Source organism: Anguilla rostrata, chromosome 15 (assembly GCF_018555375.3).
Source record: "Anguilla rostrata isolate EN2019 chromosome 15, ASM1855537v3, whole genome shotgun sequence".
NCBI lineage: Eukaryota > Metazoa > Chordata > Actinopteri > Anguilliformes > Anguillidae > Anguilla > Anguilla rostrata.
Window position 1 is genome coordinate 36,285,012 of NC_057947.1, and position 12,100 is coordinate 36,297,111.

At 46.1% G+C, this 12,100-nt stretch overlaps 3 protein-coding genes across 3 annotated transcripts; 2 read left to right on the forward strand and 1 right to left on the reverse strand.

Moving 5' to 3' along the window:
- The first annotated feature begins 1 nt into the window (after position 1).
- Positions 2 to 2,662, forward strand: wu:fc50b12 (uncharacterized protein LOC103911624 homolog). The gene is made up of 3 exons (XM_064309792.1): positions 2 to 747; positions 903 to 1,066; positions 1,667 to 2,662. The coding sequence occupies exons 1-3, from the start codon at positions 727 to 729 to the stop codon at positions 1,899 to 1,901; spliced, it is 420 nt and encodes a 139-aa protein (XP_064165862.1). The 5' UTR covers positions 2 to 726; the 3' UTR covers positions 1,902 to 2,662.
- Positions 2,663 to 3,169: 507 nt separating this feature from the next.
- kbtbd7 (kelch repeat and BTB (POZ) domain containing 7) lies at positions 3,170 to 6,309 on the forward strand. Its single transcript, XM_064311745.1, has 2 exons — positions 3,170 to 3,301; positions 3,666 to 6,309. The coding sequence occupies exons 1-2, from the start codon at positions 3,294 to 3,296 to the stop codon at positions 5,572 to 5,574; spliced, it is 1,917 nt and encodes a 638-aa protein (XP_064167815.1). The 5' UTR covers positions 3,170 to 3,293; the 3' UTR covers positions 5,575 to 6,309.
- A 148-nt stretch (positions 6,310 to 6,457) lies between these two features.
- On the reverse strand, positions 6,458 to 12,092 carry LOC135241405 (peptide chain release factor 1, mitochondrial-like). Its single transcript, XM_064311746.1, has 9 exons — positions 10,981 to 12,092; positions 10,541 to 10,626; positions 10,084 to 10,165; positions 9,705 to 9,812; positions 9,419 to 9,591; positions 9,218 to 9,335; positions 8,372 to 8,508; positions 7,851 to 7,949; positions 6,458 to 6,775 (listed from the first exon to the last, which is right to left on the reverse strand). The coding sequence occupies exons 1-9, from the start codon at positions 11,375 to 11,377 to the stop codon at positions 6,629 to 6,631; spliced, it is 1,347 nt and encodes a 448-aa protein (XP_064167816.1). The 5' UTR covers positions 11,378 to 12,092; the 3' UTR covers positions 6,458 to 6,628.
- Positions 12,093 to 12,100: the final 8 nt, after the last annotated feature.

Genomic DNA, 12,100 nt, shown 5'->3' on the forward strand with positions numbered 1-12,100 from the left:
TGTGGCCGGTAGCTCAGTAGGGTGATGCGTAATTGTTTCTTTGATTGATCCAGTATGTCTTTACAGTCAGTACTGTGTATCTTCTCCAAATGATCCACTCGTTTGTGAACAGGTCATACCATGGCAGTCATTCCAGTCTTGGCTTGTTTAAAAAAAGATTTTGAATTTTTCATGTAAAATATTTTTTGATAGATACATTAATTGATCTTGGGAAATATGTCATAAAGATGGGGGACCTGTCCATTTGTATTTGTATTAAAAAATGACTCTGCTGTGCAGCAGGTAATCATGGGTAAGTCAGTCTATTCAGGCTGCATGAGGTTTCTTTAATTTTTAACAGGGCAAAGTGTTATTGTAAGATCTCTATGGAAACGATGTGTTTATATGTTGGCACAGTTTGTAGCAGTTTTCAGACTGGCTTGACAACTGGTGAGTAGCTCTACGTAGTACCTTTTTATAGTTTCCTTATAGTAGCTTTATTATACCACTACAGTAGCCTAGAAATGGAAATCATTCTAATGTACGCAGGCAGCTGCAATTTAGTGTCAAATGGAACATGACCGAATATTCCTTTGTATAAGAGGGTGAGACCAGGACACGGGGTCACACAGCTGAAGACACAGCAGGCACAGTTCTGAGTACTGAATTATGCAGCAACAGAAATGAGAAATCAGTTAAGTTCTCATCTTTTTCAAACAGCCATACTGTCTAAACTGGAGGACCAAAATGCCGAACAGAGCTCAGGAGGTAAGTCATGTTCCATTTATAATGGCGGTAAATTAAACGACAAAAAAAAAATCTCTGCTCATAGTGCTTCTGTCTATCTCTCACTACTCGGCTATTCATAAATTTTATCCTGATGGATTTCTCTGTTCCTAAACCGGGTCCTATGTCCGCTGTAGGATGCGGTTATTAACCTGAAGTCTGTCCAGGATCTGTCGCGGTACCTGGGCTTTGAGTGGCCGGTTCTGGCCTACGAGCTGGGCTTCACTCGGGCGGAACTCAGGCGGTTCCACACGGTGTCGGCAGAGAAGAAGGCCCAGGCCAAGAGCATGCTGGAGTGCTGGTATGTGGCTCACAGACCCAGCTCCCACACCACCATCACCCTGGCTTTACATTAGCAATGCCAATTAGCAATTGTTCTGTCCATTTCAGTTCTTTGAATCGATTATCCAAATTACATTACGTCACAGATCCTGATTACACAACTTATGCGTAGTATCCACTTATACAGCTGGATCTTTACTGAAGCAGGTCACAAGCGAAGTACACCTTGCTCACAGGTACAAAGGAAACCAAACCTCAGGCTATGGCATTATTCTAAATAAATGTGGAGGCAGAAGGTCATTGGTCCAAATATAAGGGCTATGTAATAACATCGTACCCTTGAGCTAGGTTAATTAGTTTTTTAACCTCTGTAAATGTATGCTGCTATATAAATGCACAAATGTTACCTCTCCAAATTTTGGTGGATCACGATGGTTACTTATCAGATAAGAAAAATAACACTATGTGAACATTGGCAGGAAGTGAACTGAAGTGAGGATTTAAGTCTTCAGTAAACATGTGAAAGAGACTTTGGGCATGAGCAACTGGTACTAATATAAGTACAGATTTAAGTATGTACACCTGGACAGAGTAGGATGTTTCCCCTTACCCCACGCAGGTACAGCAGGTCGTGGGACAAGCCCAATAAGACCAAGCTCCTGCGGGACGCTTTGGAGCGGGCGGGGCGGAGGTATCTGTCGGACCGCCTGCTCTGTCTTCACTGGGGGCACCAGAAGCTGAGCTCCAGGGTGGAGCTGCCCGCGGCCTTCCCCTTCATCATCACCGTGCACAAAACCATAGACAACCGCGAGGGCCTGCGCAGGATCAACGAGCTCAACCGCCGATATACCTAACTGTCCCCGTATCCCGGCAACCGATCATCACGTTCACTGAAGGGGTCTCTCTTATCAGCTCAAATGAAAAAAAGGCTCATAGAAAGCTTTTCCTTCTTTCACAAAAAAAGGTCTATTCAACTGCAATTTTCTTCTAGTCTGAAGATTTGAGTGGAAATTAAAAAATTCTGTTTTGATTGCTGTAGCCAATTTACAGTGTGCTTGGACTGATTTTAATGGAACACGTTTGGCTTGGAAATGGGTTAATACAGTACATGCGTTGAACAGTTAAAGAATATATCCATCCAGTACTGTGCTGTTAAGGTGATTTTCAAAATTACATTCTTAAACCTCAAAGTCAGTTGGCTCCATTGCTGAATTATTTCTGGATTGTATTAATCAGAATATTTTGTGCTAAAAAAAAAAAACTATTCCCCAAGGATGAATAATATATACAGTCATCTGTATTTTTGTCAGTGGCTGCAACACAGCTGTAATCGCTGTTGTCTTTCCCATGTGGAGGTCAGCAGAAAGGCAGAGTTTGACCTTAATCCCTTGGAAAATCTGTTCAAAATCGAATTTGAAAATGGGAAGCTTACACTAAATTGTGTGCTTGTTTGTTTTCTTTCAAATGAAGGGTAAGCACCTGAATCAAATATGCCTACAAAATGTGATAATTTGATGGTTGTCTTGCGATACAACCAACCTTCTTTATTTCAATTCCCTGTTTTAGCTAAATACTTTTTGCAAATACTTTGTCAAATAAATACGCGTAAACTCTAGACTGGCCTATGTCTTAATTTTGTAGTCTAGTACTACAATCAGCGGGGCAGTTCCTAGGCTTAATTTAATATATGAATAAATTGGCAGTTTTTATTATTATTATTATTATTATTATTATTTTGTATTTTTTAAATTTATTTTTTTAAACATGTTTTAAAAAGCGATCCCGATTTAGCATTTTACTACCCAGTATATGCTAAACTGATACTTATATTTCCACATGAGACCATGGCTTTGATGCACTATTACGCATAACAAACTGAAATCCAGACCAGTGAGCTTCTGTCCATTTTATCAGTTGTCACACAAAAAGTGTTACCTATCAGGGAATAAATTAAGGAAAATATATTCCATTGACCATCTAATCCAATAAACGGTGTTAATCTTTCTGTCGCACACTTGCACACGCTCCACGCCAACGTCCTTCAACAAAAACATTTCGTTTACTAAACCGTTACAGAGCTACTTTAACAAAGCAGGTGGGACGTTGAGATAGTCAACCTAACTATTAGAGAGCAAGATAACTGCCACCAATAGTGGCGTTCTGCAGCAAAATAAGCAATAGCAAGTTTGTTTGACCGATATTACGTCGATAGAGTTGTGGTTGCAGGACAGACATAAAATTCCGCTATGAGAAGGTAAATATAATGGTAGTCCGTGCAATATATAACCGCTGTAATTTAAAAAGAAGATATTATCGAAACTGGTGGCACTGTCATTCAGGAAATATGGTTCTAATTTGCGGCAGCGGTGAAATAGACAGCCGGGGCAGCTCCACTGTTTACACTGATAAAACGTCAACTAGCTGGCTAGCTTACGCTAACTAGCTCCATACTTTTTCAGGTGTGAGTACGGTTAGCTAACGCACACATTCGCGTTTTAACCAGACAGAGACTGAAATTAAATTTAGCTAACATTTAAAGAGGTCCGCTCGCAGTTCAGGCGAACATCTGTTGCCGTTTTTGTATTTATCACGGATATGGTTTTTTGTTCTTTTTAAAGAATGGCTTCAGTTCTAAGCTGTTTCAGCGGTCCCGAAGAATTGGAGGATATTAATCACGCCAGAAGTTTACTGAAAGAGCTCAAGTTGTTCTACGACTCAAAATTGCTTGTGGACGTTACCATCGAAGTGGACCCGGACTGTCCGTCCCACCAGCAGAACGCAGGGCCAGGAAAGAGCAAGTTTTGCACAGAGAGTGGAAAACTCTTCCCTTGTAACCGTAACGTACTAGCGGCAGCCAGTCCCTACTTCAAGAGCATGTTCACCGGGGGGCTTTACGAAAGCAAGCAACAGAAAGTGACGATACATGACGTGGACGCCGATTCCATGTCTCTAATTATTGACTACTGCTATACTGGCAAAGTGCAAATAACGGAGGCCAACGTGCAAAGACTATACGCGGCAGCCAACATGCTGCAGCTGGAATATGTCAGGTACGCATGCTCTAGTTTTATGACCAGAAGACTGGACGTCTCAAACTGTATGGCGATTCTGAAATTCGCGGACACGTTTGACAATCATGACTTAAAAAGCGAGGCCCAGGGATTCGTCGCCAGAAACTTTGTGCAGCTGTGCAGGACGAGCAGGGAGCTCTGCGAACTGGACTTGACTCAAATCAAAGACATCCTGTCGCTGGACACCTTGGATGTGGACTGCGAGAGCAAAGTCTGTTCGGCCGCAATCCAGTGGATTGAGGCAAACCAGCGCGAGCAGACCGACGACGCCGCCGTGGAGGTGCTGAGGTGTGTCCGGTGGCACCTCTTCACAGAAAAGGACGCGGCTTACCTGGAAGGGCTCAAGTCCAAGCCGTGTGTCAAGCGCCACCTCGCGGGCTTCATGGCGGGGGTTAGCGGCGGCGGCGGTAACGGCGGGATGGAGTGGACTCCGCCCGCCCCCGCCCACGGGCCGGCGCACAGGATCGGACGGAGCGCCAAAGAGATGATTCTGTTCTTCGGGAGACCCAACGAGCCCTTCATGTGCTACGACCCGTACTCAGAGGAGGTCCGCTCCATGGCGTCCCCTTTAATCAACCTGAGCAACCTGGGCTTTAAGAGGTCCATAATGGAGACCTTCACCGTCTGCGTGTCCCCAGAAAATGACCTTTACCTGGCCTCGCAGCTGTCGAAGCACTTCTGGGTGTATAACCCCGTACTGAACAGCTGGCAGGAGCTGGCGGAGAGGCTAATCGGACGGGTTCACGCGGACATCGGCTACCTCAACGGGCACCTGTACATGCTGGGGGGGCGTGACCCCAACACGGACGCCAGGCTGAAGGACGTGGAGTGCTACAGCATCCAGAGGAATCAGTGGAGGCTGGTGGCCCCGCTGCCCCACTCCCTGGGCAAGATGCAAATCGCGGCCATGAACGACCGCCTGTACGTGGTCAACAAGCGGAGGATGCTCTGCTACGAGCCGCAGAGGAACCGCTGGCTGCCCGGGGCGTCGCTGAAGCACGGCAAGCTGCACAAGGCCTGCGTGTTCCAGGACCAGATCTTCTGCCTGTGCGACATCCCGGTGGTGAAGGCCTACAGCCCGGCCCGGGGCGAGTGGAGGCGCATCGGGGACATCCCCATGGACAGCAACGCGCTCAACTACCAGGTGGTGCAGCACAGCGGCCGGCTGCTGCTGCTGACCGTGTCCCTCGCCCACCACAACAGGAACCGGGTCATCGTGCACGAGTACGACCCCGCCCGTGACGGCTGGAGGAACGTGGCCAGCATGCTGGGCTCCTCTTTCGGCTACATCAGCCTCTCGGCGCGCCTGTACCCCTCCAGCCTGGGCTCGGGGCAGAGCTTTTTCGCCGAGGAGGACGACGACAGCGGCTCCAGCGCCGACTGGGACCTGGACGGCCTGACTGACGCTGACTCGGACTCGGGGAGCTCCAGCTCCTTCTCGGACGAGAACTGGTAGCACAGAGAGGAAGAGGTGCCCTGGAGTCACTGCGCTTCTGCAGCAGCCATAAAGATGTGGACACACACGTCATGAATTTTTTTTGCCAAGATAAGCGAACTCAAGTAGCACCTCGTTAATATATAATTTTCTTTTTAGTATGACTGTTAAAAATGAATTGTGTTTGTCAGTATTTGAAATTAATTTTCTTTCAAGTGCACTGATAGTTTGCACAGCACACATACAGTATCAAGGAGCTAAAAGGTAGTGTGGTGTCAGGATCATACAACGCCAAGAAGCCATCAGTTGATGAATGTCATGCATATTTTCAGGGCTTTTGGGTAATTTTGTTATTAGTGGATTACTTGTTGGTCAGGGTTTCAGAGCTTCTGGTCTTTGAACACGTTGCCAAAATTATGTGGTTCACCATTCGTCTCAAGAGAGCAAAAGAGTACCGAGTATCTTTAAGAGAAACGCACACAGAAAAGGGCTATGAGTACCCAGTCTGGATGGGCCCACAGGCAGCATATTTTCATACAGTATTATGCTTATAGAACACGATGTCACACTGTTCAACAGCAGAACAGGCCATTTGTGTCATACATTTCATTTAGAAGTTAACCTGGGCAGCTGTCCTTTTCCATTCCCCACATTTTGGACTGAAAACAGTGGTCCTGCTTTTTAACAGGTTTAGGGGAAATAACACATTATTTATGGCACAAAACGCCTTGAATTAATAAACCTGTTCTTAAGAAACTGCTGCTCCATTCCTTTGAGTGATGTAGCTTTTCTTGTTTTTTTTCTTCTTGTGTTTGATATAGCTGAGCAATGTCATCTGCTGCAACAAAGTGCTTGTCCTATGTGCACATCCAACCTACATTCTTCATTTTGGAGAAAGGGAGGGAACAGCATCAACTTTGCATTTATTTAGATAGCTAAATAATAATATAATACAGTATTTGTTACAGTAACACATCCCCATAGTCATGAACTCTGTGGCAAGATTGGTGGGTTCTATCACGTTTGGGTGACCTGTGTGGGACTGACCCTCCAGCGCACCCCACAGACGCTGTTTTCAGGAGTCCAGGGTGCGAGCTCCACGGGCCTTCCCCTCCCCCGTGGGGCCGCCGTGCTCCAGAAGCTGCAGAAGAGCCTCCCTGTCAGCGTGAGCCATGAGCTCGGCGATCAGCTCGTCCAGCGCCTCCCCTCCTCTCAGAAACTCCTGAGCACGGCAGAGACGGCCAGAATGCGTTAATCCAAACGGGAGTGAGACACGGTGCTGATGCATTAGCCTCATGCTAGTACAGTGCTACGGTGGCACTGCAGATACATTAGCCTCATGCTAGTACAGCGCTAAGGTGAGATGCTGCTAATGCATTAGCCTCATGCTAGTACAGCGCTAAGGTGACACTGCTGAGCCATTAGCCTCATGCTAGTACAGCGCTAAGGTGACACTGCTGAGCCATTAGCCTCATGCTAGTACAGCGCTATGGTGGGACTGCTGATGTATTAGCCTCATGCTATACAGTGCTGACTAAGGTGACACTGCTGATGCATTAGCCTCATGCTAGTACAGCACTAAGGTGAGATCCATTAGCCTCATGCTAGTACAGCGCTAAGGTGACACTGCTGATGCATTAGCCTCATGCTAGTACAGCGCTAAGGTGTAATGCTGCTGATGCATTAGCCTCATGCTAGTACAGCACTAAGGTGACACTGCTGATGCATTAGCCTCATGCTATACAGCGCTAAGGTGAGACACGGTGCTGAGCCATTAGCCTCATGCTAGTACAGCACTAAGGTAACACTGCTGATGCATTACACTCATGCTAATGCTACTCTAAAGTGACAATGTTGTTCTGTTAGCCGTATGCAAAGATGTGGTGATCAAGGCTAGTTTTCAGAGCTGATGGGTTCTCACTGAATGCCAGTTGCTTTTTCCCAATATTGATTCCACACAAGTTAAGATTACTTTCACTGATTTTGCTAGAATTCCATTGGATATGAATGTCCATATGAAAATGCATTCTAACAAAATTCCTTATTGGACATTTTAAAACTAAATCAGAAACAAAACTATTAACATGGTTAGCGAACTGCCCTTGGTAGTAGGTCAGATGCCATTGTCAGATGAGATTGCCATCGTACCCTTGAGCAAGGAACTAAACCTGAACTGTTTCATTAAATACCTAATCTAATTGGCTGTTTTTAACTACCCTGAGCTGAGAAATATATTAAAATAGTCAGCCAGTGGATTTCCAGTACCCTGGCCTGCAGGAACGCACTGGGCTCCATACCTTAATGTCTCGGCTCATGTATCCTGTCCTGTGGTCAGTCACGCGGTTCTGAGAGAAGTTGTACGAACGAATCCTCTCCGACTGGGAGCGCGTCCCGACCTGGAAAACGGGGAAGTGCAGGACAGGGTAAAGTTGGAATTCTGGGACTGGAATCTGGGCAGTGGGCAGGCGGTAGGCAGAGTGTAAAGATGCCTCTGCACTGGAGCTGCGGTGCTTTGGCGGAAGTGAGGACAGTAAATTTGCTGGATGGATAGGGCAGTGGGGCATGGCGGTAAAGGGCTGAGATGGTGGTAAGCACCATCTGAGATGGCGGTAAAGTGCTATGATGGTGGTAAGCACTGAGATGACAGTAAAGTGCTGAGATGGCAGTAAAGGGCAGAGATGGCGGTAAGCTGTGATGGCGGTAAAGTGCGATAGCGGTAAGGGCTGCGATGGCGGTAAGAGCTGTGATGGCAGTAAAGGGCAGAGATGGCGGTAAAGTGCGGTAGCGGTAAGGGCTGCGATGGCGGTAAAGTGCGTACCTGGAGCCTGCGAGCGCTGTGCCTCTGCTCGCCCTCCTGCTCAAGCATCTGCTGGTAGATCCGCGCCCGCAGGACGCGCATGGCGGTGTCGCGGTTCTGCAGCTGCGAGCGCGACTGCTGGCACTCCGCCGTCATCCCTGCGCAGAGGGGACACCGTCAGACAGCGCTACGCCTTTTACTCCCGCCAGTGCTCACTGCAGCTTCCAGTTAGGCTACAGGAGCAGGAGACCGTAATCACACACCAAGCACCAATCACAGCACACGCTACCAAGCACCAAACACAGCACACGCTACCAAGCCCCAATCACAGCACACGCTACCAAGCACCAATCACAGCACACGCTACCAAGCACCAATCACAGCACACGCTACCAAACACCAATCACAGCACACGCTACCAAGCACCAAACACAGCACACGCTACCAAGCACCAACACAGCACACGCTACCAAGCATCAACAGCACACGCTACCAGCCAATCACAGCACACGCTACCAGCAATCACAGCACACGCTACCAAGCATCAAACAGCACACGCTACCAAGCACCAAACACAGCACACGCTACCAAACACCAAACACAGCACACGCTACCAAGCATCAAACAGCACACGCTACCAAGCACCAATCACAGCACACGCTACCAAGCACCAATCACAGCACACGCTACCAAGCATCAAACACAGCACACGCTACCAAACACCAATCACAGCACACGCTACCAAGCACCAGTCACAGCACACGCTACCAAGCACCAGTCACAGCACACACTACCAAGCACCAATCACAGCACACGCTGAGCCATCTACATTCTCCCACGCAGCGGTCGTGTGGAAAAGCTTCTCACCAGTGGGAATGTGTGTTATTCTGACTGCACTGTCTGTTGTGTTGACACTTTGGCCACCTGCTCCTTTGGATCGAAATGTGTCAATTCGCAACTCTTTGGGATCAATACTGATGTCTATCTATGGACAGAAAATAAGAGTGTTAGTACTGATATGTAGCAATGAATGAAGGAACCCAAAAAAAACAGCCAATAGGAACTGACCTTGCTGGGCTGCGGCAGGACGATGACGGTCATTGTTCCTGTGTGGATCCGCTCCATTCTGGACGACAGGCCGATTTCCGGGATCCTCTGCACACGGTGTGTCCCGCCCTCATACTTCAGGTGCTTGTAGACGGTGTCTCCCGAAATCCTTGCAGCCGCGTGATGTAGTCCACCTGAAGGATGGATACAAACCAGACTGTGTTTTAACTGCATCTCCCCACTCCCCCTCCTCCCACCACACACAGGATATTCTGCAGCATGGAAGACCGTAAGGAATGAACCATACCGTATTCAGCAGGGGTGTAATTCAGCAGTTCAAACTCCCAGTTTTTGTAGCTGGAGAAGCTCTGGTACATGTCAAACACCTCTCGAGTGAACTGCTGGCATATGTCACCTGAGAGTAAAAGAAGTGCATGAGTGTACCTCCAAACTAAGCACACAAGTTCACTTTGTGGAATTTTTAAATATTTATAACATATACTTATATGGAACACAAGTTTGTGGACATTCTCTACAGGTTTCTCTAAATGTGCAATGGTTAAACATGGTATGACCCTGTTCAGCCACTAGCATGTACACACACACACACACACATGCACTGTAAAGCTGTGTTTTAAATGCAAGTCCAGGGAAAAGCCTCCCAGGGTTTCCTCTTTGTCCCTCACCTCCTGTTGTCCGTCCAGCTACCACCTCCAAAATGACGTCATTTGTGTCATGAACATCACTGGGTATCAATGACTGGAGCAACTGCAAGGCATTTTGACATATGTGAGTCACATGTGACTGTTACACACACACACACTACCCACCTATCCATTACCTCTTCCACACTTTTCAACTATCGTGCCAGTAGACCTCAACAGTGTTGATTATTATTTAGCTGTAATCGTTAAACAAACATTTTCATGTGAACAAGTTGAACTTTCCAAGTCAGTTTTGCCAAAACAAATCTTTAAAATGATTGAAAATACTGTCTTTTTAGCAGTACTGTCTTTAGTGGACAGAAAGAGGTCGAATCCAAATGAAATTAAAGAGCTCCCCTTCATTTGGATTCAGGAAATGACCACAGAAAAGGTGTTTGAATGAATAAAATGTGGTATTAGTCTGAAATTGTGTGCTTACTTCATTTCTGAGTCCATCAATTCGTTTTTCGATGTGTGCCTGCTCTTCTGTGAGAAGCTCAACCATCTGCTCATCTTCCTCAGCGCCTGAAGGAACACAAGGAAGACATGGCTGTTCAGCCACTTTGCGACAAACTGTACTAAATACGGCAGAAACCGAACTTTGCCAAAGATAGCAATGTAGGCTGTCAGCCTAATCGACCGACAGAGTTTCAAATCAAATGCATCTGTGATTCGGATATGCAATTATAACAAGAACGTTAACATATGACAACTTTAGTAAAACATATGACAATAATGCACATTTGCTAAACCATGTAGCCTACATGCTGTACATCTAGAAGTAGCCTGGACCAGTTCTGACACCTAGTGGTCATCACCTGATTGATATTTTGAGTAAGAATGACAGTGATGGCATTTCATTCGGAGAGAGCGACATACTTTGGAGAAGAGCTTCCACCTCTTTCAAATCTTTCACGGCGTCCTCCGTGTTTTGAAATGCGGTCACCAAAGGCAGTAGTTCCACATGTCTTCTGTTAAGCAATCTTCTTTCAGCGTCATCGAGCAATCCGTTTTCTAATCTTTGAGTGATGTGATGATATTCAGCAACCAGGCCGTGCAAATGTCTTTGAACCGACTCCTGCTGGAGAAGATCCACAATCGCTGTGCTCTTATTGCAGTATGTTCGTTTTAGAGAAAATCTACCGTTCCAAGACAGGTAGCACATTGGCGATTTTGGCTTTGGTGTCAATAGTTTTGTCCGAGCGCCATTCTGAACGCCGTGAAGAACTCGGTAGCAGGAACATGCTCCCAAAGACAGTCGAACCAATTTATGCATAATGTGATGACTTCCCCACCCTCAGTCATAAACACCTACAATGATAACACATTAGCAAGCACATAACCCATTTCCTTCAGATAAGCCAGTTACGCATTTAAAGGTTAACCATCAGGCTAGGCTATTACAAAAATACAATAATTTAGAGCAGCCTATACCAATCGCGTTTAATGTATATAGCCTAAATAAGTTAAAAATGGTAATTTCAGCCTTATTGTCCACTTCTAAATCTTGACTTGTTAATGAGAACACTACGAGGAAACAGCATGATAACCTCGCTGCACTTTGACAGGTCAATGTTGTAGTTTAAAGGAATTGTGGGATATGTAGGCTAGTACTTTAAATGATCCTAAATTTGCACGCTGAAAATGTTAATGAGAACAACACTACAAGCATGCATTTCCTCAGCGGAGTGAATTAAACATGATAATTCCATATATATGGCATACCCTTCCGCTGTACATATTTTACATGTTGTTTTGTATTAACTTAACTTTTTACTGCACGAAAATACATCAGTTCCGTTGCACCTTAAAGCGTTATTAGCTATGTGCTATTGCACCCAATTAATGCGAAATTCTTAAACTTAAATCTTAATAATAAAATAATGGAAAGACAATAGAACATAAAATGAAAAACAAAGGTCCCGCAGTTATTTGGTTTTGTTACTCCCCTTTAAGGAGAGCAGCTCGCGCAAACTCAATAGTGCGGGTTCGTCGGCTG

Excerpts from the sequence above, each read along its gene's own strand:
- wu:fc50b12 (XM_064309792.1), top strand. The coding sequence starts at position 727 with ATGCCGAACAGAGCTCAGGAG. Across the intron at positions 748-902 it reads TGCCGAACAGAGCTCAGGAG|GATGCGGTTATTAACCTGAA; the intron begins GTAAGTCATGTT and ends TGTCCGCTGTAG. Across the intron at positions 1,067-1,666 it reads AAGAGCATGCTGGAGTGCTG|GTACAGCAGGTCGTGGGACA; the intron begins GTATGTGGCTCA and ends TACCCCACGCAG.
- LOC135241405 (XM_064311746.1), bottom strand. The coding sequence starts at position 11,377 with ATGCATAAATTGGTTCGACTGTCTTTGGGAGCATGTTCCTGCTACCGA. Across the intron at positions 10,166-10,540 it reads TTGATGGACTCAGAAATGAA|TTGCTCCAGTCATTGATACC; the intron begins GTAAGCACACAA and ends AATGCCTTGCAG. Across the intron at positions 9,813-10,083 it reads AGCTGGACGGACAACAGGAG|GTGACATATGCCAGCAGTTC; the intron begins GTGAGGGACAAA and ends TTTTACTCTCAG.